Here is a 25,179-nt window from a genome sequence, read left to right as displayed (position 1 = left end):
TCTATACGACATAGGTATTGCTTGTCATAAGTTATTACCATATTCAAATTCGAAACTTGAAATAAATGGTGAATAATGTAACTAAAATCATCAGAATATCGTATATAGGGAGGTACCATTATATCGGAGCTGTGCGAAGACCTGGGCCAGCATAGACAATATTCTGTCATAGGCTGTAGCTTCCATTACGAATTTAAAATACGACATCTCAAACAATTTCGGTGGGTATTGTACCTAAAATCGTCAAAATACCGAATATAGGGAGGTACTGGTATATGGGGCCTATACGAAGACCTGGACCTGCATAGACAATTTTCTGTTACAGACTGTAGTTCCCATTACGAACACTAAATAAGTAATTTGAAACAATTCCGGTGAATAATGACGCTAAAATCATCAAAATACCGAATATTGGGAGGTACCGTTATATGGGGGCTATACGAAGACGTGGACCTGCACAGAAAATTTTCTGTTTTAGGCTGTAGTATCCATTTCGAACTTCAAATACCTAATTTGAAACAATTCCGGTGAATAATGTCGCTAAAATCATCAAAATACCGAATATTGGGAGGTACGTTTGAATGGGGGCTAAATGAAAACGTGGACCTCCATAGTATGGTGGATGGTATAAAAATGTCGGAAATAGCATTAAAATTCAGAATAAGTTTAGATTTGTTCGAATTGGTCATCTTTGGCACGAATTATGGCCTTCAAACGGCCAATGAAACCGTCACACGCTGCTCGAATGTTGCTCTGCGGTAATTTGACCCATTCCCGGCGAAGCGCTTGCTTGAGGTCATCCAGACTTTGGTATTTTTTAATGCCAACCTTGCTTTCCAAAATATTACAGATACAATAGTCGAACGGATTGGTATCCGGAGATTTTGGTGGCCATTGTGAGCTGGAAATGAAGCAAGGAATCTCATTTTGTAACCATTCTTGGGTAGCGCGTGCTAAGTGCGATGCTGCAGAGTCCTGTTGGAATGTCCAAGGTCTACGGCCAAAATGTTTGCGTATCCAAGGCTTTAATACACCCTCCAGAATATTTTCGCGACATTTATTCTGATGCCACGGTCGATTAATATGAGCGAAGAGCATCGAGCATCGGCTGTTATGGCGGCCCACACCATCACCATGGCCGGCGCTTGAGTTCTGGTGGCCAACCGAAGGTGCACATTTTTAGATGACCTCTTTGGCAAGTAAACACGATCAATTTGTTTGTTTACAAACTGCTGGACAAGGAATGGTACGAGACACAAAAGATTTATTCACATTTAAATGCGGGTGTGCTCTAAAGATAACCACTTGTGGTTTTCCAGCCAAATATAAAGAAATCACACCATCACGCTTGAATTCCATCACGAATAACTTTTTTTCTGGAAAATTCTCAACAAAATACGTTTGTACGCATGTAAACAATATAATGAGCTGTCACTGGAATAATTTTAACAGCTGTCGGACGAGTGGCTTTGACATGACAGCAGTCTGAAGTCGGTTGTAGTTGTTTTATCTCACACTGTATATGAAAGCTATAGCTATATCTGAACCGATTTCCACCAAATTAAAGTACTTGTTTCTAGGATGAATTCAGTCGGAATTGCGAAGATTCAGTTCATTTGGGCTAATATTAGTCATTTGGTGCATTATAAACCTGTAATCAGATAAATATGTATATGGGGCCTATATCCAAATCTGAACCGATCTCGATAAAATTTTACAGAGGTATTATTTTTGTCGGTACCAAATATCATTCTTGTTGTATGCATATTACGCTTGTGATGGACTTAATTCGGTCGGAAAAGCAAAATTCAATCCATTTGTGCTGATATTAGCCATTTAATCCACAATAAACCTGATATCGGATATATGGGGACATATCAAAATTTGATTCGATTTCGATAAAACTTGACAGAAGTATTTCTGGACTGTATCTGATGTCTGGTACCAAAGGTCATTGATGTGGGGTGCATATTACGCATGTGTGGTACTTAAAATCCTAAATTGGGTAAAACATATATATGGGAGCTATAGCTATATCTGAACCGATTTACACGAAATTTGAAGTAATGGTTTCTGGGATGAATTCAGTCGTAATTGCCAAGATTCAGTTCATTTGGGCTAATATTAGTCATTATAAACCTGAAATCAGTTGAAGATATATATGGGAGCTATTTCCAAATCTGAACTGATCTTGATACAATTTGGTAGAGGTGTTTCTGAGCTGTATTTGATATATTTACCCGAATATCATTGCTACGGAGTTCATATTACAGATGCGGAGGACAAAAATAACAATTCGGATGAAAAGTATATGTGGGCGCTATAGCTATATCTGTACAGATTTCGATCAATTTTGACATGCTTGTTTCTAGGCTCAATTTGGTCGTATATGACAAATTCCATCTTAATTGGGCTTATATTACAAACTTGGTGAGTAGGTAGAATATGAGACCGGAAGTGGCAGGGTCAATAAAATTTTACGACTTTTTGCCTCGGTGCATTAACCCCCCCCCCCCCCCCCAGCATGCCATGTGTGTAAAGTTTTATGGCCATCATAAATTAGGTGTGCATTGATTTTTATTGGTTTTGCCTGTCCGTGTGGCGAAGTATGTCACCCTTTGCATTGTGTTATCTGCTATTTTGTATTGATTGTGGTCTATTTGAATTTGATGTGTGTCTCACCCTCATTCTTGGCACTTGTGTTTTTCCTCAAGATTGAATATGTCCGTCTGTGCGATCATGTGTGTTACACACAGTATTGTACTGATTATTGTTTGTATGTGCGGCAATGTTAACCTTTCCATTTGAATTTGATGTGTGTCTAACCCTGTCTTGACACTTGTGTTTTCCCCCACCCCCCTCAAGATTGAATGTGTTGTCCGTCTGTGCGATCATATGGGTTACACACAGTTGTGTATTGATTGTTGTTTGTATGTGTGGTAATGTTACCCTTCCCATAGTTTTCTTTTAGTTTAGTTATGATGCGTTTAGTTCAAATATGATGTGTCTATGTCGTGTGTTTGTCCCTAATTCTTCTCACTTGTGTTTTTCCTGAGGATTGAATGACCTTGGCGCCCTTTGTTTGCTGTTGCACATTTTGTTGCCTATATTAAGGCTTAGACGTTGTTGTTGCATGTGCCCTTAGAAAGAAATTTGTCTCGAGTTGTTGTTTTTCCTAATTAGCGTAGACATATACCTACAGTCGGGCGTATGCGTTTGATCCCTACATTCAGCCATCATCATCACTTGAGGGTAATAAAAAAATGTAATGAGACTCATATTTTGTTTTTTTTGTTTTGTTTTTTTAGTTTTTTTTATGTTTGGGGTTTTTATTTCACATTGGGAATGTTTGAACCGCTGTATGTATGTATGTGTGTGTGTGTGTGTGTGTGTGTGTGTGTGTGTGTGTGTGTGTGTGTAATTGTGCGTTGTTTGGTTTTTTTTTTTTTTGAGCCTACCCTCACTTGGCATCATCCCACTTGTGCCACTTGTGGCACATATCAAAAGAGTTATAAAAAAAATATTTGAAATAATTTTGACAGGTCCCTCACAAATGCGGTTGACCCATCACTACAGAACTAGTGTTGTAAAACATATTTTGCTCTCGATGTTTCCTAATATGATATGTTTGTCTAATATTATCTCTTGAGGATCAAATGAGAAAATATTGGTGTGTTTATGTTAAGGGGACAAGGTAAAGGGAATACCATTTCTTTTCCCAGTAGTTGTTGCATTTAAATATTTTAGAAAAAGGATGTATTAAACTAATTCAACGCTTTGTAAATATGATTCCTTTTGCATTGAAACATCGAGATAAATCCTAAACTATGTTATGCATTAGATAGTTGTGTATTTCTTTATCCGAAAGGATTTTTAATGTAAACAATATATTGGTATTTAAAGCGGAGTAAATCTTGAGAAATATACTCAGTTTTAAAAAATCCTTTACGAAGACAGCATCTTAAGAACAAAAATGTCCTTTGCGTTCAGCGAAAAACTTTCGGAAGATGTGGATGTCAATAACTTCTATGAGGATACAGAAGGCGATATAGTCATATGTTCCGTCAAGGAAAAAAAGGATGAGGAGAATGTGGAGGATGTGGAAATGGAAGAGGTGTTGGAGGACCATGGTGAAACAACAGAGGACTCCTCAACTCATTATGAGGAGGAGGAAACCCAGTCCACAATCCTGGATGATGATGAGATTGGAGACGATGGCGATACCACGATCACTTATGAGGAGGAGGAAACCCAGTCCACAATCCTGGATGATGATGATGAGATTGGAGACGATGGCGAAACCACGATCACCGAAACAACAGTAAACGAGCTTGACAGAATACGAGAGGGTCTGCCGGAACGAGCAGTGGTTACCTCATCGATCGTATTATGCCCACCTCAATACAGTGTTCTTCATGATTTTGAGGATTATATTAATAAGAATTTTGTAGATTTAAATTATATAGTTCAAAATAATGAGCATTATAAAGAATTAAGGGTACATTTCAATGAATTTGACAAAAATAGAAATAAATAATAAAAAAAAAATGTATATATATATATATATATATTGTGTTCTTTATTTGGTGGGATGGTTTGGGTTAAAAAAAAAATACATTGAGTTCTTTAAAAATAGAAATACATAATAATAAAAATAAATTACATTGTTTTCTTCATTTGGTGGGGATGGTTTGGGTGAAAAAAAAATCATTGTGTTCTTCATTTGGTGAGATGGTATGGGTGAAAAAAAAAAACAAGTTTTTCATATAAATAGGAGGACTATGTTGCTAAAGAAAACAGTGTGAAATAAAGCCTAATAGAAATAATGTCGAGCGTAAACCTTGTAAATTTATTCAACTCCTACAACCACAAAAGGATTATCACAATAAAGGAGATGGATCAAAACAGGGATTACGTTATCAGTGGAGCATACAGAACCCAAACCAAATATGGTGAAAGAATTGTGCTTAAACTGGATGATGCTATACTTTACCTGCCATCTAGGTTCTTAGCACTACGAGAAGAAGACGTCAAGGAATTGGGATGCGGTGGATATACCATATCAAAATCAACAATGGGAGGCGAGAGAGATAACACATTATACAAATTGGAATTGAAGCAAAAAAAATCTAATTTCTTTTATCAACCATATTTAGCTTAGTAAATACAACAACAAAAATGTAAATAAATAAAAATAAATTTATATTTGAAATGAAATTTTTGTTTTTTTTTTTTTTTTTTTTTTTCTACATGAAAATGTTGGCATCTATAGAATATAAGACTAAATATCATTGTTAGAAGTTATTCAGTCGAGGAAAGAACAAGCGTGAAGAATATGGCATCAAAAAATTTGGGGAGCAAATGCTTGGAAAAGGATGCAGGATGGGATAATCCGGAAATTGATGAATATCTTATGATGAAGGCTTCTCAATTCGAGGCTTTTTATAGTTTGATGATACCAATAGAAGAGGAATTCCCTAGAAATGAAATACCCACAAGGAATGAAAATCATATACTTACAGAGAATGAAGTCAATGGAGATGATTATATACACATAACTGAAGGACAATCATTGTGGGATTTAGATGAAAATGATCCATGGTGGGAATAACATAAGATATATTTAAATATAAAACGAAAATGTTATTGTTGTGTGAGAGAAAATGCAGAAATAAATAATGTATTATTTAATAAAATCAACTCGGTTTTTCATTTACACTTCACAGTTTGTGAGTGGAGCTCCTAGTAGAAAGATGTACCCCCAACTAAATAAGGAAACTGAACGTCTGAAAACATTTTCAAATTGGCCACTATCCTATCCAGATCCCAAAACCATGGCAGCAGTGGGACTATTTTACACTGGAGTAGGCGATGTAACAAAATGTTATTTTTGTGAAGTGTATATTCATCGTTGGAAACAGACCGATTGCCCGGTATCTGAACATTTGAGAAATTCTTGCAGCTGTCCTTTATTAAGAAGATGTGTTACAAACAATATTCCCGCAGCACCTAAAACTTTAGATGTACTACTTCCAGAATTGGGATTAGATGTTTGTAGTCGTACATTAGTGAATCCTTTTTCACCAATATTCATTATATTATATACATTTATAACCTTCAATTCTATAAATAAAATATTTAAAAAATAAGAAAAAAAAAAATATATATATATATTTTTTTTTATTATTATTATTCTTTATTGATTTCATCATATATTAAGTCCATGTTTTTGTTCCAATTTTGCTCAATAAATACAAATATTTTAAATAAATTATTTATAGCACATTTATACACAAAGCTTGAATGTATTGAACAATTAGTAAAATAATTTCGACATGTTCTTAGCTTAATTTTGTCTTCTAAATTTATTATGTTAGCAGTGAGATATTTCTGTAGAAATTGTTTTTTGTCTCTTCCAACAACAAAAATGTACTTATATTCATCCAATGGCATGAGGACACTCTCAACCTCATTGTAGTCCACATCTCCATCCTCCCAATCCAATCCGTTTACAAAGTTCTTACAGTATACATTTGTTCTGCAGGCTTCGTTAGTAAGTTCTTTTATATTAAAAGGCGGACGAAACAGAAAATGATTAGGCACAATAGAAGTACCACAAATGAACGCCAGCTCCTTCATAAATATGCTCTTGTGGTTTCCATGACAAAACTGAAAATCCACTATCGCAATATCCGACCTATCAACTGATTGCATCTTCATGGAAGTATTAAATTGAACTAACCAATTTCATGTTTTAAATTTTGTATTTATAAGCTTTTTCTATTAAGAACTTTAAACAGAGGTGTCCACAATTGTATGTGTTAAAGTGTTGATCTCTTTTATAATTATAAGTAATATTTGGACCTAAATAATATAAAATTTCTAACGGAGGTTGGAGATTTCCAAAACTATCATAATATTCAATGATGTTGTCATATTTATAATATGCTACCCAATGCGTGCCAGGTCCACTATCATTATCCATATTTATAATACCACACTCTTTCTTATATGGCATCTTAGGTAATCTGTTGCGCATATATACACCTCTAAAGCGTGGTATATATTTTTTTCCAAAAGAATATATTTGTTTGTCAGTAAGTGGTGCGTTGGGTAGTTGCTTAATTAGTTTTTTGATGTATTATTCAAGTAAATACCAAAACCTTTTTTGTAGGGTTTTAAATACAAACCCTTACCCATAGCTATAGCTTCGATAGTTTTGTTATGTCTGGTTTGCTCCTCTAATTGTCGTTTGGCATTTTTAGCATTCATAACAGCATTAGCAATTGCTGAACTACCCGATGCTAGGGCACCCAAAGCACCTAGACCTGTTAGAATAGGTATAAGGGGAAGAAATCCCCCAGTTTTTGGTAACTTAATAACTCGTGGTACAACTACCTTTGCCTTTCTTCCGCGAAAAGTTTTTTGAATTTCTTTTCTTGCTATTTTTATAGCATCATCAATATCAGTTGGTTTTACACTCTTAAGTTTCATTGACGCATTTTTGAGTGCTTTATTAAAAATCTGTTGACCAGTAGCTTTTTGAAGTTTTTTATTTTTTAAACCCATACCAAACTTTGTTTTCGCTTTCATTATGTTCGAGACTAGATATGCGTTAATTTTTTCGCCAAGGCTGCTATCTTTTGCTTTAACTCGCTCCCACGCTCTTTCAGCTAGTTCACGATCAGCAATGTGTCGTTTATGAATATTTTCGTTTTGTGAATAAGCGATATCGTGTTCTCTGCAAGCAGCATCCAATGGGTTAACACCTTTATCCCCCCTTTCTAATCGTTTTAAGAGCTTAGTTCCGGGGCCACAGAATTGATAACCCGGCAGATGAAGTTCCACTGGTAAAGAATTAATTAATTTATTTACAAGTCCTCTTCCTTTAGCGGTTCTCTTTCTAATAACATTATTGTTGTTATAAACAATCATTTTATACTTTTTGAGCTTGCTGTAAACAAGAGAATAAGATAAATAGACATTGTCAATTAAATCACTCATTAGTTACGAAATGAGATTAGTTGAACAACAAGCAAAACTTCCAGTGCGAAATGCGGATTTCGTACAAAAGAAATCACCCAGACACAGCGTTTTATTACCAAATTCTATAAGAGCCTTAATAGTTGGCCCTTCGAATTGTGGAAAGACTAATGTTATGCTAAGCTTGATAGAAAGTCCAAATGGTTTGAAATTCCAAAATGTTTATATATATTCTAAATCTCTATATCAACCGAAATACGAATATCTCAAGAAACTTATGTCATCTATAAAGGGTATGCGATTGTTTACTTTCAATAATAATGAGGATGTTGTACAACCAGAAGATATAAGGCCAAATTCAATTATCATATTCGATGATGTGGCTTGTGATAAACAAAATAATATTAAAACGTACTTCAGTATGGGTCGCCATAAAAATGTCGATTCATTTTATTTATGTCAGACATATACTAGGATTCCGAAACATTTACTACGTGATAATGCAAATATGATTATTATGTTCAAACAAGATGATTTAAATTTAAAACATATATACAATGATCATGTTGGAAGTGATATGAGTTTTGAAAAATTTAAAGAAATATGTCGTGAATGCTGGAAGGAAAAATATGGATTTCTAACAATTAGCAAAGACGATGATATTAACTCGGGAAGATATAGAAAGGGATTTCACACATTTATACAACCATAAATATATTTAAGTAATCCCTATTATAACCACTGCTATTAGTATAATCACAACCATGGAAGAAGAAATGTTAAAGCGCCTTGTTAAGTCCCGAAATGCCTTGAAAAGAAAATTACGAAGCATTAAAAGGGGGGAGGAATTAAAAACAAACGAATTGAAAAATACATTCAAACCCATAACTGAGCCAATACATAAACTATTAAAACTAACGAATGTTAATGCATCAAATCAACCAATACCTAAGAAGGAAAATATTGAATCATATAAAGATTATTTTGCTATGAGTACACCCGTTAAAAAATTGAAACACGATATTAAGCCAGAACCTAAAATTTTATGGGAGGAAACCGATGAGTTGGATTCAAAAGATGACACATTTTATACAGATAATGATGATACCGTTGACCTTTCTCTTTTAAATAAAAACAAAAAATTGGATACGGTATATGGACCACACAAAGATATTCACGGAGAATGGAAATTTGGGGACAAACCATTAAAAGTTGATGATCAGAAAATAATTATTGGAAATCAACATTGGGCATTTACACCGGGTCTATTTGAACTACTATTTTATCAAAAACCTAAAAATTATGACGCGTCAGAACTAGAAATATATAAAAAAATTTTGCTGGACTCTAATGCACATAAAGTAAACTTTAAGCATAATGAACGAATCAAATCCAACAGAGGATATAAATATAAACGTGTTATTAAACACTTGATGGATGATACTCACAGCGGCAAAGGCCTAATGAGAGTAAATCTCGGTAAACCGAACTATATATACTGGGACGATCCTAATGAATTAATAGAACGATTAAAGCTGTTGTTAGCATCACAACAAGCCGGCAATAATAATCATACTAATGAGATTGTTTCTATTATCGAGGAACTGAGAGAGGGAAATATAATTTATTAATCACCTGAATTACAAAATCAATGACTGTGGATAAGTTTGGTCATCATTATCATCTAAAATATACTTCAGCCACACTAAAGGGAAATGTTTCGAAAGTGCTGGGAATCAATATTGATGAAGATAACAATTTGGACATACAGAATAAGAGGATTAAAAACTTGGCTCCCCCGGCGGGAGGATCGGATGCGGTCAACCAAGCATACGTACATTCGCAAAACAAGAACCTACAAGAAATATTAAAGAAAAACGTATTTCAAGAGTGCTCCGATATAAGAGAAGAAATATCGCGTTTAAAACACTCGTTAAACGAACTTTATGGTATTTTATCGAAAAACACATTTACTCACTCCACTGTAAAATATTACACTGAATAAAATGGAAAAACGGGAATTAGTGAATGAACTCCACACTCAGGCAAGAAAAAAATTTAAGAGGCGGAGGGTTATTATAAAGGGGATTGACGACCTATGGCAAGCTGATTTAGTTGAAATGGGCAACTATTCTAAAGCAAACAAGGGATACAAGTTTATGCTAACAGTTATAGATACCTTTTCAAAATATGCGTGGGCTGAAGCGCTCAAGTCTAAAAATGCCACTGAAGTTTGTACGGCATTTGAAAAAATACTGAAAGCAGGACGAATTCCGAAAAATTTGCAAACCGATGATGGGAAAGAATTTTTTAATAAAACATTTGGGGGACTCATGCATAAATATAGAATAAATCATTATTCTACATATAGTGTATTGAAAGCATCAATTATTGAACGTTTCAATAGAACCCTAAAAGGAATGATGTGGAAAGAGTTTAGTTATAATGGAAATTATCAATGGATCAAACTCTATAGGGATTTACTAGACAAATATAATAGCACCCCTCACGGAACGATAAAAATGGCTCCAATACAAGTTAATTCCTCAAACGAGAAAAAACTGCTGAAATCCGTTTATAATCATATAAAAATTTTTAAAAAACCACGCCTTCATGTCGGTGATCACGTACGCATCAGCAAATATAAACATCATTTTGAAAAGGGTTATACTCCAAACTGGACAACTGAAATTTTTAGAATAAGAACGATAAAAATAACCAACCCCACTACATATCTGCTGGAAGATTTTGAAGGAAATCCAATACAAGGATGTTTTTATAGAGAAGAACTTTTGCCTACAAAATATCCAAACACATATTTGGTGGAGAAAATTCTAAAATCAAAGGATGACAAAGTTTATGTGAAATGGTTGGGTTTCTCAAATCGGCATAATTCTTGGATAGATAAAAATTATGTTTTGTAATGATATTTAACAATAAAATATAAAAGTATGAGAATCGATTGTGTACTGTTTATTACAACTTAGTATCTTGCAATGTCAAGAACGTTTACTTTGACGGGTAGAAATTCAATTTTATGCTCAAATTATTCACCACCTATAGAATTAGGTGATAATGATTACGAGTGTAGTTTAATTGATTTTCAATCGTACAACTCAATTCCTAATGTGGATGAGGATAATAACTTGTTTCATATTGGAAATGATACAATAGAAATACCTATAGGATCATATGAATTGCAAGATATTGCAGACTTTTTGGAAACAGTGTACAGATCTATGTACATAAATAGATCTATAGATATTAAAGCCAATAATAATACATTACAAATAGAAATTACATCATCTCATGATCCTATTTATTTCAATAAGGAGAAATCTATATCAAAACTCTTTGGTTTCACAGACAAAGTTTTAGAGCCTGGAAAAAAGCACATATCTAACCTTCCAGTAAATATTTTGAAGGTGAATGCTGTTCAAATACACTGCAATATAGTAACTGGATCATTTATGAACAACTCACCTGCACATATTCTTCACGAATTTTCTTTAGATGTTCCTCCAGGCTATAAATTGGATGAAAGACCATTGAACCTCATTTATTTGCCTTTGAACGTCAAGGAAATCAGTCGTCTTGAAATATTAATACTAGATCAAGAAGGTCGACTGATAAACTTTCGGGGAGAGGAAATCACACTTCGAATTCATATAAGACCAAGACAATCATGATTATATACAATAAATACAATTATAAACAAACTCCTAAAAGCATTCAACATAAAGTTGTCAAGCCGACAAGACCATTTCTAACTAAGGAAAATAAAGAGTTTTTAAAATTACTTAAATTAAAAGTAAAACCCAATGTCTGAAGTACTTAATATAAATGAACGGCCATTCTCTGATGAGAATATCATAAAGCGGGATTATCACAGCTATGTTCCTTATGTTCAATCATTTAAAAACAATGATGAAATACGTATAAGCATTCAAAACCAAGATTTGTACATATTACCATCAGAGAGCTATTTGTACATTGAAGGGCATTTGAGAAAAGCAAATGGAGAAATTTCATCAAACGCTAGACTGAGGAATAATTGTGTGGGGTATATGTTTGACGAAATTCGTTACGAACTAAACGGTGTTGAAATTGATCGTACACGCTATCTTGGAATGTCAACAAAAATTAAAAATTGGATTTCTTTAAATCCATTTGAAAGTAATGTTATGAGTAAAGCAGGATGGAACGTAGATGGTGATATAACCACTAATTCTTTTAACTTTTGTGTACCCTTGAATCGTCTGCTGGGATTTGCTGAAGACTTCAACAAAGTAATATGCAATAGTAAGCATGATTTAATTCTCTTGCGGAGCGCTAATGACATGAATGTGTGTTATTCAACTGACTCGAAAGAAGACATTCGACTAACAATCACAAACATTGTGTGGAAAGTTCAACACATTCATTTGTCTGATTATAGAAAAATTAGTTTTCTGAAAACTATAAAGGAAGGAAAAACATTGCCGCTGGCGTTTCGTAGTTGGGATTGTTATTTTAATCCAACTTTTTCTGGTGGTTTAAAACATAATTGGAGTGTTAAAATGTCTGCCAATCATGAAAGACCGCGATATGTTGCTTTAGTGTTTGAAAGAGACAACAAATTGATCCACTGTGATCTTGAGAACATCAAAGTACACTTGAATTCTGAGACATACCCTTATGATGATTTAAATCTTAAGTTCTCAGAGAATCGTTATGCAATACTTTATGACATGTATGCCAAATTTCAACAAACATATTATATGAGGGAACCACAACCGCTTCTAACATACACTACGTTTAAACATAATCCAATTACCGTTATTGATATAAGCAATCAAAATGAAGCTGTGAAAAATGGACCAATTGATTTAAAAATCGAATTTACCACCAATATCCCAATACCTCAAAACACCTCATCATATTGTCTAATCATTCATGACCGCCTGGTGGAGTACATACCTTTAACCGGAATTGTTCGAAAAGCTGTATAAGTAATTTATACTTCCATGTCTTAATATTAAGTATATTTGTGAAATAAAACTAAATGTTTGATTTTTTTTTTTTTTTTATTTTTAAGCAATAAATGTTTTACTAAATATATACAGATTGTTTTATTTATTTACAAAGTCATTTTCATTAAAATTTAAAAATTGTATAAAATCAAGAGATTCACAATTTGTATATTCACTATCTGAATCCCCCAACAATTCAAAAATAGATTTGTCATCCCCGTCTAAAGGAATGTCTATTGTATTTACAGGAGGTATGTTATTTATATCTACATCTAGTTCTATAGGAAAATTAGAAATACTTATATTTTCTAAATCTATAACGTCATTACTATTTACATTTGCGATCAATTCAAAAATAGAATTGTCGCTTGCATTTTCAATATGAAAATCAAGTTCCATTGGGATCACAGAATTCTCTTCATTTGAAAGGGCTACCTCATCTTCGTTATCATTTTTAAGTTTATAATGGCCCCAAGCATACGTACTTACACCATCTTCCCGTATAAATCTTTTATCATCTTGGAAACTGAGACACACTTTAGTTATATTGTCTGTGTATATCTCATGTTTCCTCGATCTAAATGTATACATACTATTATAATATTTTATTCGATTATACAGACAATCCCTATACGTGTCAATGGTGTACTGCTTCATAACAGATTTTTTAACACCCTTTGATTTCTTTACCTCTTCACTATTGTGGACTTTCATAGCGTACATTTTTGGTCTTAGGCCTACAAATTCCGATACCGTCTTTCCGCAGTTCTCATCCTTCATCATTCCTATAACTTTTTTATTAAGAAGAGGTATATTATATGGATTGGATGGTGAAAAATCTGATGTATCAAATCTAGCCAGTATTTCCTCTCGTGATAGTTCAGCAAAGAGGTTGCGGTTAGTGAACGTTAGTATGAATGAATCAGTATCCATATAGTTTAATATGAAGTCGTTTCCAAACTTAACTTTTAAAAAATCATAAAAGAAATCGTACATGACCCATTTCGATAACTCTAGAATACAAAATCCAAGGTATATCGGTTTATCATACTTCACCCTCACTTTGTTCATTTGAATTGCCACCATTTCATCTGAAAAGTGTGTAAGACTATGAAAATTTGGTTTTGAAATAAATTCCCGTGCACCCCAGCGCTTCCCATAAGATTCCCAATGGTTTCTTATTTCCACGATTTTCCTTTTGTCCACATTTTCCATTGTTTTGCCATAAACAGAATTATTCATAAATTTATAAAAATTTTTTGCGAAAGCATCTGTGGCTTGTGCTCTGAGATTGTTATTTTTCATTATGTATGCTGCAAGCCAATTAGATTGCGTAAACTGTAAACAGCTATTAATTTTTTTAAGAATTAAATTATGCTGGATACATTGTTGAAGCACTCTATAATCAATTGTATAAGACGTTTTGTCATTCAAATCTGCAATCAACTTTTTGATCTTACAGCCACCGACACATTTGGATTCAGGACAAAAGGGTAAATCATTGTGTTTGTCATGCAGATTTTTTGGATATTCTAAATCCACATTAAAAAAATAACCAGTTGGTGAATCATGTGGAATCGCTAATATTTTACTGACGTCATTGAATATTTCCAACTCTTCTTGAGTTAAAAACTTAAAATCTTTTTGTGGCAAACATTGTGTCATTGCTTTACCATATAAATTGTTGACGTCTAAATAATAAATATTTACCTCGGGTTTACTAGGGTCATAGTCTTCAGTGTATTTACTATTGGCTACCGAGTGTCTATTTGAACATTGTGTAAGTCCACCTCTAATGCCATTTTTACAGAAATTATACATGTTAATATCTGTAAATAGCTCTAATTCAACACCCGTGCACAGCAACATGGCATCCCAAGATAGTGATGGTACTGTGAAATACTGACAAGGATCAAGTCTATGGTGACGGAGGCATAAACTTCGAAAGTTTTCGAACACATCAGCCAACAGTAAGACATCTGCTGTTAAATACAACTCCATATAATCCTTGACAGTTTGGCATTCAAAGTGCCTCCATACATTCTGCGCATGTCTATAATCATCTAACGAACACTCACTGTCAGTCAACCTGTTGTAAAATTCATTTCGGTTAGGCAATTTTCTTTCATATAATTTGTCCAATGAAGACACGTATTCATAAGGGAAAACTCCTTTCCTAGTTAGCAGATTGAAATCAGCATCATTTGGAAACTGTGTACGAACAGCTTGAAATGCGTTTTTAGGTAGATTTTTAGCCAAACTATCCAAACTGGAAGACATAAAACGAAAACTGTCCAAGAACCTCAGTTCAAATTTATTCCGCCATTTGTTTTTCGAATTCACCGAAGAATTATGATCGACCATTTCGTTTGAATCGTTGTTCATTTTAGTGAAATATGACATTGAAACATATAATTCTTTATTTAATGGAATTACTTTAATTTCTCCATCAAAGTGAATTAATTCTTTGAAGAACAAATGGCAATCATAAGAAGAAAAATTGTGGAAGAATATCGGCACAAATTTTGACACATGGTATTTCAAATTACATTCATTGTGTGCAGCTCCTCGATATTTTCCAGTTAAATGACAATGATCCTTAACTCGGTCATTACCTAGCTCTTTCTCACAAATGTGACACACAGTACTGCTATTAAAATCATCTAATTCTGTCTGAGACAAAGAAATCATTGGTACCGTTTTTGACAAATATGTGTTGTAAATAAATTTACAATCCCCTATAAGATTTTCTAAAAAGTTTCTCGCAGCATTGGGGCCACTATATATATAAAATTTACTTAAACTATCATTAAAACTACATTTAATATAATAACTAAATGCACAAGGAATGTGCCTTTTTACCGTTACTGTGTTTGTGTTTGTGTTGAGGTTCTCCGGGTTCCAATCCTCTAGAATACATTCAGCATCCGCATAGATCACAAATGGAACTCTCTCCTTTTTGTGGTAGTTTTTAAACCGAATAATGTTTTCTCCTTCTTTCGGCATCTCTGTTACGACCCCAACACACTCCTTCTCATGTTTTGCATATACGGCTTCCGTGGTGAAACTTTGTATGCAGCCATCACAAATGATTGATCTACCTCTATGTGCTGTTATTTGTGAACGTAATAACCTAGAAAGCAATAGATATATTCATTATTTATCATATTTAATAGTAATATTACTATGCTATTTTAACTTACCGTGACATATCCATGATCAATATGTAGTGGAACTTGTCGCCCTCATGAAGAAGCATCAAGTTAATATGACGATTCCTTCGTTTTGGGGTAAGATAGTAGGGTCCAACTATCTGATTTCCATCATAGCCGAAGACATTAATACTAATATCTTCATTATTGGCCTCAAAATCCTTGATATTTTTTATCGCCATAGGGAAACTAAGTCCTCTAAAATTCAATATCTCCCCGGATGGCAAGTATATAATCTCTTCGGTTATATTAATATTATATGATTGCGGATTAGACTTATCACATGCTGCTGCTGGTTCCGATAAAGCTGCCACAATACACCATTTGAAGCAAAATTCATCGTAATTTCTAATGTTAAGACAGGCATTCTTTTTTGATAAAGAGAGCGGTGTCTTCAAGAACTGGGAGCCACGAGTTAAATTAGCTTTATATATATTTATATTCAGCTTTACGATTTTCTCTAAAGCCCAGCCAGAATCTCTTTCTTGAAATTCAGACATTTTATTAATTATACGATTCGCGTGATCGTGGAATAATTGGCTTATATTGTCACCTTCCGTTATCAACGACATTTTTGACATATGGCAAAACATATTTTGACTTGTATTTAAAACCATATTTGATGTTGATGGTTCATCACGTTGACTTGTGGGCTTGACATATTCTCCTATAAGCTCAATATTGAATTTTATAGGCGTATTTCTCGTAAAGTTCTTCTCGACCAAGCTGACAATCGTTTCTTTGGCATCGCTTAATAATTCATTTGGCAGCAAAATGTTTTTTGCATTAATATACTCGAAGGTTAGTATATTTTTGCCAAATGAGTTTTTGACAATATTGATATTTTCACCAAAAATTTGGCGAATTACACGCCGATGTTCATCACTACGAAGATGAGCGGACATATTTCGCACTGCTTTATGGCACTCATTGCAGAACTTGTTTCCGCCTTCACTTTGTTGGGATGGAATGTTATGATCATTGCCTGTGATTTGGTCAATTATAAATTGATTCCGCATCAATGGTAGGGTAACACTATTGCAGTTTGCATGTTCTATATTGTCTAATCTTGAGTTATTAGATGGTTGATTTTGCATAGGTGGACATCCATAATTCTTTTGATGAAATTTTAATTGATATGTATTACTAAAAAACTGTCCACATCCGCTGCAATGCTTGTTAACGTGTCTCAAATATTCGCGTTTAACAGTGAACGTTTCGGAGCAGAAATTGCAAATATTTTGTGCCATTTTGATTTCGAAAAATTTGATGGTGATGCTTGCGATTGAATTTCTTATTTTATACTAAACCTATTTTTTAAAAAACTCAGTCCTATATTAACACTGGCCATTTCTATAGAAAACCTAAGAAACCTCCACTAACAGATACATATGTATTTTTCAAAACATTTTTCATCCTAGGTCTTCCAAAATACAACAAGTACACGTAAGATCAGATTGCCCTTGTAATTTTCAAAATGTTACATCTTGTCACCAAACATAAATTCAAACAGTTTTCTCATATGAATTGAATGTAGTAACTTCGAATAATTTCAAGTAATTTTTTTTCTTTTCTTTTTTTATATAACTTTTTGATATGTGCCACAAGTGACACAAGTGGGATGATGCCAAGTGAGGGTTGGCTCAAAAAAAAAAAAAAAAAAAAAAAAAAAAAAAAAAAAAAAAAAAAAAAAAAAAAAACCAAACAACGCACAATTACACACACACACACACACACATACAACGGTTCAAACATTTCCAATGTGAAATAAAAACCCCAAACATAAAAAACCAAAACAAAAACAAAATATGAGTCTCATTACATTTTTTTATTACCCTCAAGTGATGATGATGGCTGAATGTAGGGATCAAACGCATACGCCCGACTGTAGGTATACGTCTACGCTAATTAGAAAAAACAACAACTCTAGACAAATTTCTTTCTAAGGGCACAAGTGTTCTTACTCATGCAACAACAACGCCCAAGCCTTAATATAGGCAACAAAATGTGCAACAGCAAACAAAGGGCGCCAAGGTCATTCAATCCTCAGGAAAAACACAAGTGAGAAGAATTAGGGACAAACACACGACATAGACACATCATATTTGAACTAAACGCATCATAACTAAACTAAAAGAAAACTATGGGAAGGGTAACATTACCACACATACAAACAACAATCAATACACAAACTGTGTGTAACCCATATGATCTTGAGGGGGGGTGGGGGGAAAACACAAGTGTCAAGACAGGGTTAGACACACATCAAATTCAAATGGAAAGGTTAACATTGCCGCACATACAAACAATAATCAGTACAATACTGTGTGTAACACACATGATCGCACAGACGGACATATTCAATCTTGAGGAAAAACACAAGTGCCAAGAATGAGGGTGAGACACACATCAAATTCAAATAGACCACAATCAATACAAAATAGAAGATAACACAATGCAAAGGGTGACATACTTCGCCACACGGACAGGCAAAACCAATAAAAATCAATGCACACCTAATTTATGATGGCCATAAAACTTTACACACATGGCTTGGTTGGGGGGGGGGGGGGGGGGGGGGGGTTAATGCACCGAGGCAAAAAGTCGTAAAATTTTATTGACCCTGCCACTTCCGGTCTCATATTCTATCTACTTTGGTGCACAATAAAAGGCAAATCGGACGAGGATATATATGGGAGCTATATCAAAATTTTAACCGATTATCTCCAATTTCAATATGGGCCGACCTTAGGCCAAAGAAATTATCTGTGCAAAATTATATCTCGATCGGTCAATAAATACGACCTGTACTTTGTTTACAACAACACATTGACAGTAGGACGGACGGACGGTATTGCATAAATCGACTCAGAATGCGATTTTATGCAGATCATAAAAAGCTAGTAGGGGTCTATCTCGTTTTCTTCTGCCTGTTACAAACAAATGCACAAAGACATAATATCCTGAACACATTGTGGTGTAGGGTATAAATACATCGGGTCACGGGGTCGATCCAACTCCAACGAGATGGCTCGGCACTGACAAACTAACCAGTTTGAATAGTATTTAGACAACATCAACAAATTTAGATACATAAGAAGCTCTAGATGCTCACTTTGGTCCTCACGATAGGAATAAAGTTCTAGCTAAGAGAAAACTTCCGATTAACGATACGACGTCTAAATGCCAAAAGTGGTCACATGCGATAATATTGTGCGCCTAATATGGTTAACTCAACTCCAGACTTCCTGCAGAGAACTTAATCCACACATCTATGGAAACTGAAAATGATTCAGGTACTCCATAGCCATAAGAACTAAAGTCTAAAATATTTGGGTTCTCTTTCCACTATTTCAGGTGAAATATTGCAAGTCATGCTACCTATGTTTCAAATTTAAAAAACTCAAATTATTATCTCGTGTTTTGAAAATTAAAAAAAATATATTTTGAGACAAAAACTTATCTCTCCAATTATGTTGGACACTTTTGTTTGTTTGACTATTTTTCCCGTTTTTTGCACTGCTGGTGGATGTTTACGCCAAATGTTTTGAAGAAATGCTTTCAAAACACTCCAGCGGCAGCAGCAGCAGCAACGACAACAACAGCAAAACAGTAACAGCATTGCGAAAAACATAAACATCTTCATTTTGGACGAACAACAACAACGACGAAGATCATAATGATGTTGTGTGTGCACTCCAACCAACCAGCCAGCCATCCATCCTTGCACAACAAAATAATCAACATCGTCATCCCCAACCAAAACAAAAAAAAATAACAAAATACGAAACGAAATAACAACAACAACAGCACATTGATTGTTGACGACAGAACGAAACCCATCGTTGGTCGTCGTCGTCGGTGTGACTGTGTGACAGTCACACAGTCGGGGCAGTTAGTAAGACACTCACTAGAGAGTACTACTCCACCCCACAATCAAAACAACAGCAGCTGCTGCTGTGACTGAGACCCAAAGCAGAGTAGCCAAACCAGCAACATTTTGTGTTGGGAGCACACACAGCCACACCACCACACAGCAGCACACCAACCCAAGCAATGAATACAACAGCAACAGAGTAAACAACATTCGTTTGGGGCCGAGGCAATGACGACGACGACGACAGCAATGACGATGATGTCGGCGTCGTTGTTGTCGCCGTCGTCGTCGTCGTTTGAGAAATTTCATTTCAATAGCGAGCAGCAGCATTTCAGTTACAAATCGATTTCATAAGGTTTGGTAGTGTTTTACGGTGTTTGTTGTCGTTCGGTCGGTCGGTCAGACAGACGGACGGTCGTTTTACAATCAAAACAAAACCAAGAAAATCACTCGCAAAAAATAAAATCAAAATAAGAAAAAAAATAAATTAGCGAAAAATAAAAATTTGAGCGCGAAAATAAAATTAACAAAAAGAAAAAAAAAGAAATTTGCATTTCAAGTGAACGCTTGACGGACGAATGGTGACGACAACGCAGGCGGTGGCGGGAAATTTGAAAAATTTTAAGCACGCGACTGTCTCGTGAAAAACAAGTTACCAAAAATAAAAAAATAAAAATAAAATAAAAATTTAAATAAACCAAAAATAAAATCAAGTGAATATTTTTTTGGTGTTCTCTTTAAAGGAAATATTCAAAGCAAAAAAATTGACGTTACAAAAATAAAAACCAACAAAATTGAAGAAGCGATGCGTCATTTTGGACGTTATCAACAACAACAATTCAATTAAAGTGAATTCTAAAAAAAATAAATAAAAAAAAAAAACAACAACAACAACAATAAAAATGTGGGTAAATAATGCAACACCTTGCAATTTTGATTTTTCAAGTAAATTTCGAAATAAAAAATAGAAGCAAAAAAAACTAATTTTTAACGGTTTTTGAAGATTTGAATTTAAATTTGAATTTTTTTTTTAAAAAAATATGTATAAAAATTAAAAAAATAAATTCTAATTTTTATTTTCAAATAATTTTTAGTTTTTGCAACGGATTGTTTAAGATTTGATTTTATAATTGAATTCTTTTCTACAAAACTAAAAAAAAATAATAAAAAGTTAAATCCATATTTGGCGCTAAAAATTCTTTAAAGCCATCAAATGTGAATTCTGAAGAAAAAATAAACAAAAAACAACAACAACAATAAAATGTGGGTAAATAATGCAACGCCTTGCAATTTTATTTTTTAAACAAATTTCCAAAATGTCAGAAGGAAAAATTAAAAAAAAAGGTTTTTTAAATTTACATTTTTTTCTTAGAAAAAATAAATAAAGAAATTAAAAAAAACATCAAAAAAACATTAAACCCTTGAAATTTTATTTCCCAATAATTTTTGATTTTTTTGCAACGGTTTTTTTGGAGATTTGAATTCTTTCCTGCAAAAAGCAAGATAAAACGTGCAAAACGTGAAACACATTTTGGCGCTAAAAATTCTCTTAAAGCCATTAAATGCGAATTCTGAAGAAAAAAAAAATAAAAACAAAAATAACAACAACAAAAATGTGGGTAAATAATGCAACACCTTCCAATTTTGATTTTTAAAAGAAGTCAGAAAAATAATTAAAAAAAAAAACGGTTTTTGAAAATTTGAATTTAAATTTAAATTTTTTTCTTTAAAAAAAAAAACAAGAAAAAATTAAAAAATAAAAAATCATTAAACCCTTGAAATTTTACTTTCAAACAATTTTTTTGCGACGGATTTTTTAAGATTTGATTTTAAAATTGAATTCTTTTCTATAAAAAAAACCTGCGAAATGTGAAATCCATTTTTGGCGCTAACAATTCTCTTAAAGCCATCAAATGTGAATTCTGAAAAAAATTAAAAAAAAAAAAAAAAACAACAACAACAATAAAAATGTGGGTGAATATTCCAACGCCTTGCTATTTTATTTTAAATAAATTTCCAATAAGTCTGAAGAAAGAAATTAAAAAAGAAACGGGTTTTGAAGAATTGAATTTAAATTTTTTTCTTAAAAAAAAAAAAAATATAAAAAATTTAAAAAAAATCATTTAACCCTTAATATTTTATTTCCAAATAATTTTTGATTATTTTGCAAAGGTTCCTTTTTTGGAGATTTGAATTTTTTCCTGCAAAAAAACAGAAACGTGCAAAAAGTTCAACACATTTTTGGCGCTAAAAATTCTCTTAAAGCCATCAAATGTTGCCGCGCCATCCATAATACCCACCTATCTATACATGTAGTTGTTGCATGTTATTGAGACAACTGACATGACAGCCAGCCAGCCTGCATGCCTGCCGGACGTAAAGCAAAAAGCCGGCAGTTGTTATTCTCAGCCAGTCACTAGAATTTTGTTTGGTTGTTAATGCTGCACTTGTTACAAGTTTGAACTGAGCAAAAAAAAAACAAGAGTATTTTTGTTTTTGCATGTGTCTGTGTGTGTGTGCCTGAGTGTTTGTGAGAGAGGCTGTCTAAACAAAACCACAATGTTGCCCACAAACATGCATGGATGTTGGATGATGATAATGATGATGGTGCGGCATGCATGGCATAGACACCCTGTGTGAAACGGCGGTAAACAACATGCATACATGCACATAATCACACATGCATATATATGTGTATGAATATGTCTGTGTAATGTAATGTTATTTTCAAGTTTACTCATACGTTGGCCATCCCCCTTAGTCGTTTTGTCGATATTGTCGGCGTTGTTGTTCAATTTTATTTCCTTCTTCCGCTGTGTAAAACCGACACATCACACACTTGCAATTGTTGTTGTTTTTCCGTGCGTATGTGTGTGTGTGCATGTGCAATGTTTGTTATTACGTTAGATGACCTTTGAAGAGGCCGAATGGGCGCTTGAATGTGTGTGCACATGTTTGAGTGTATCTGTAGGTTTTGTTGTTTACAATCAAAACAAACAAAACAACACCCTGTGTTTGGGCCACTTGACTTTCGTTTCGTTCGGGTCGAGTTTTGCTTTTTTGCTGTTTTGTTTGCAATTTTCGAATTCAAATATCTAGCTATCTATCGATAGCTGTAATTTCTTGGCTCGTTAAGTTTGAAATAATTGTCGCTACAAAAAAATCTAAAAACAATTGGAAAATATTTGACAAATATTATTATTGAAATAAAAACAAAAGTATCCACGAAATTCAAATTAAATAAAGAATAAGTATTATTTTGAATAAAAGTGCAAAAAAATGGAATAAAACTTAAATAAAATAAATAAATAAAAAATATATATATTATATATAAAAAATATATTATAGAAATAAAAATTAAATAAAATAAAAAAGTAAATAAAATCGAAAATAAAATAAAAAACAGAAAAAATAAATGACATATATAAAGAATCGTACAAAAATTTGTGAAAATTTATAAATTCATTAAAAATTAATAAAAATTTCAAAAATTAATTAAATTTAAAAAAATTAATAAGACTTCAAAAAATTAATAAAATTCTAAAAAATTAAGAAAATTTTACAAAATTAATAAAATGAAATGAAATTTAAAAAGAAAAAATATTACTTTAAAAAATTAATAAAATTTAAAAAAAATATAAAATTTAAAAAAAGTTAATGGAATTTTAAAAAAAATAATGAAATGTTAACAAATTAATAAAACTTTAAAATATAATAAAATTTGAAAAAAATTAATGAAATCTTAAAAAATTAATAAAATTTAAAAAAAAATTCTAAAAAATAATAAAAATTTAAAAAATTAATAAAATTTGAGACAATAAAAAAATTTCAAAAAAAGAATAAAATACAACAACTATAAAAATAACTACGGCAACCCAAATAAAATGCCAACACTGTTCCAAAATATAGAAGCAAACAAAACAACTCTTAATAATACGAAATAGAAATACTTGAAATTTAAACCTCAATTTAAATTAATTTAAATGTTAAAATTCATCCAACAACATATTAAAATCAAACAATGTAGGAAAAATCGAAAACAAAAAAAAAAATGTAATAATATTTACAAAATGAAACCATAATAATATAATTTAAAGAATGCATTTCAAAACAATTTAATAAAAAAGATTAAACAAAAAAACACGTAAAGAAAAATAATTGGAAATATTAAAGCGAAATTATACATAAATAAAACGTTAAAGTAAAATTAGAAAAATAAACGTTAAAGATTAAAAAAAATATATATAAAAAACAATGAAATAAGTAAGGTAATTTAAAAAAGATATAAATAAATAAAATAATTAAATAAAAAATTAGTGAAACTTTAATATAAATACAAAAAAAATTAAAAAAAATATAATATAAATCAGTGAAATTAGTAAGATAATTAAAAAAATAAATAAACAAAATAAAATTATTAAATTTAAAATTATGTAAAATTTTAATATAAATATAAATTTTATGGAAAATAATAAAAAATAAAATTAAAAAAATATAAAATAATATATAATAAAAAAAAAAACACAGCGAAATTAGTAAGATAAAAAAATAAATAAAATAAAATTATTAAATTAATATTTTTTGAAATTTAAATATAAATAAAAATAATAAAAACAAGTTAAAAAGCAGTAAGTTCGGCCGGACCGAACTTTGAATACCCTCCACCATTTGGAACGAATTTGGAAATTTTTAAAAAAATAAAATCCTTAAAACATTCTGTTAAAATTTTAAAAATACCAAATATAGCCGTTATATTGGGGTCTATGCGACGTGGCATTTAATAGGCATTGTTTGTCATAAGCCATTACCATATTCAAATTCGAAACTTAAAATAAATGGTGAATAATGTAGCTAAAATCATCAAAATACCGAATATCGGGAGGTACCGTTATATGGGGGCGATATGAAAACGTGGACCCACATTGCCCATTCACGAACTTAACCTGCCTACTGGAAAAATAATCATGTGTACAAAATTTTAGCCATCTATCTCAATTCGTTCGAAAGATAGCGTGATTACAACAGACAAACAGACGGACATGGCTAAATCGTCTTAGAATTTTACGCTGATCAAGAATATACATACTTTGTTGGG

The 25,179-nt window shown here is 32.5% G+C and overlaps 3 protein-coding genes across 4 annotated transcripts in view; 2 read left to right on the top strand and 1 right to left on the bottom strand.

Moving 5' to 3' along the window:
* LOC105262174 (uncharacterized transmembrane protein DDB_G0289901) overlaps window positions 1-25,179 on the top strand; it is a 151,678-nt gene that overhangs the window by 46,424 nt on the left and 80,075 nt on the right. Inside the window, exon 1 of one of the 2 annotated variants that reach the window (XM_059125654.1) lies at window positions 22,002-22,054. The exons of the other annotated variant lie outside the window; for it this stretch is intronic. The gene's annotated coding sequence lies outside the window, so the exon portion shown is untranslated. Of the gene's footprint in view, window positions 1-22,001; window positions 22,055-25,179 lie in introns of those variants that run through there. 2 annotated transcript variants of the gene reach the window in all.
* On the top strand, window positions 3,397-6,110 carry LOC131803863 (uncharacterized). The gene is made up of 2 exons (XM_059125656.1): window positions 3,397-5,180; window positions 5,273-6,110. Exon 1 carries the CDS (start codon window positions 3,974-3,976, stop codon window positions 4,535-4,537), a length of 564 nt encoding a protein of 187 aa, XP_058981639.1. The 5' UTR covers window positions 3,397-3,973; the 3' UTR covers window positions 4,538-5,180; window positions 5,273-6,110.
* On the bottom strand, window positions 11,513-17,457 carry LOC131803828 (uncharacterized). The gene is made up of 2 exons (XM_059125550.1): window positions 16,199-17,457; window positions 11,513-16,128 (listed from the first exon to the last, which is right to left on the bottom strand). The coding sequence occupies exons 1-2, from the start codon at window positions 17,455-17,457 to the stop codon at window positions 13,095-13,097; spliced, it is 4,293 nt and encodes a 1,430-aa protein (XP_058981533.1). The 3' UTR covers window positions 11,513-13,094.

Source organism: Musca domestica, unplaced genomic scaffold, assembly GCF_030504385.1.
Source record: "Musca domestica strain aabys unplaced genomic scaffold, Musca_domestica.polishedcontigs.V.1.1 34, whole genome shotgun sequence".
Taxonomy (NCBI): domain Eukaryota; kingdom Metazoa; phylum Arthropoda; class Insecta; order Diptera; family Muscidae; genus Musca; species Musca domestica.
This window is presented reverse-complemented; position numbering and strand designations above follow the sequence as displayed.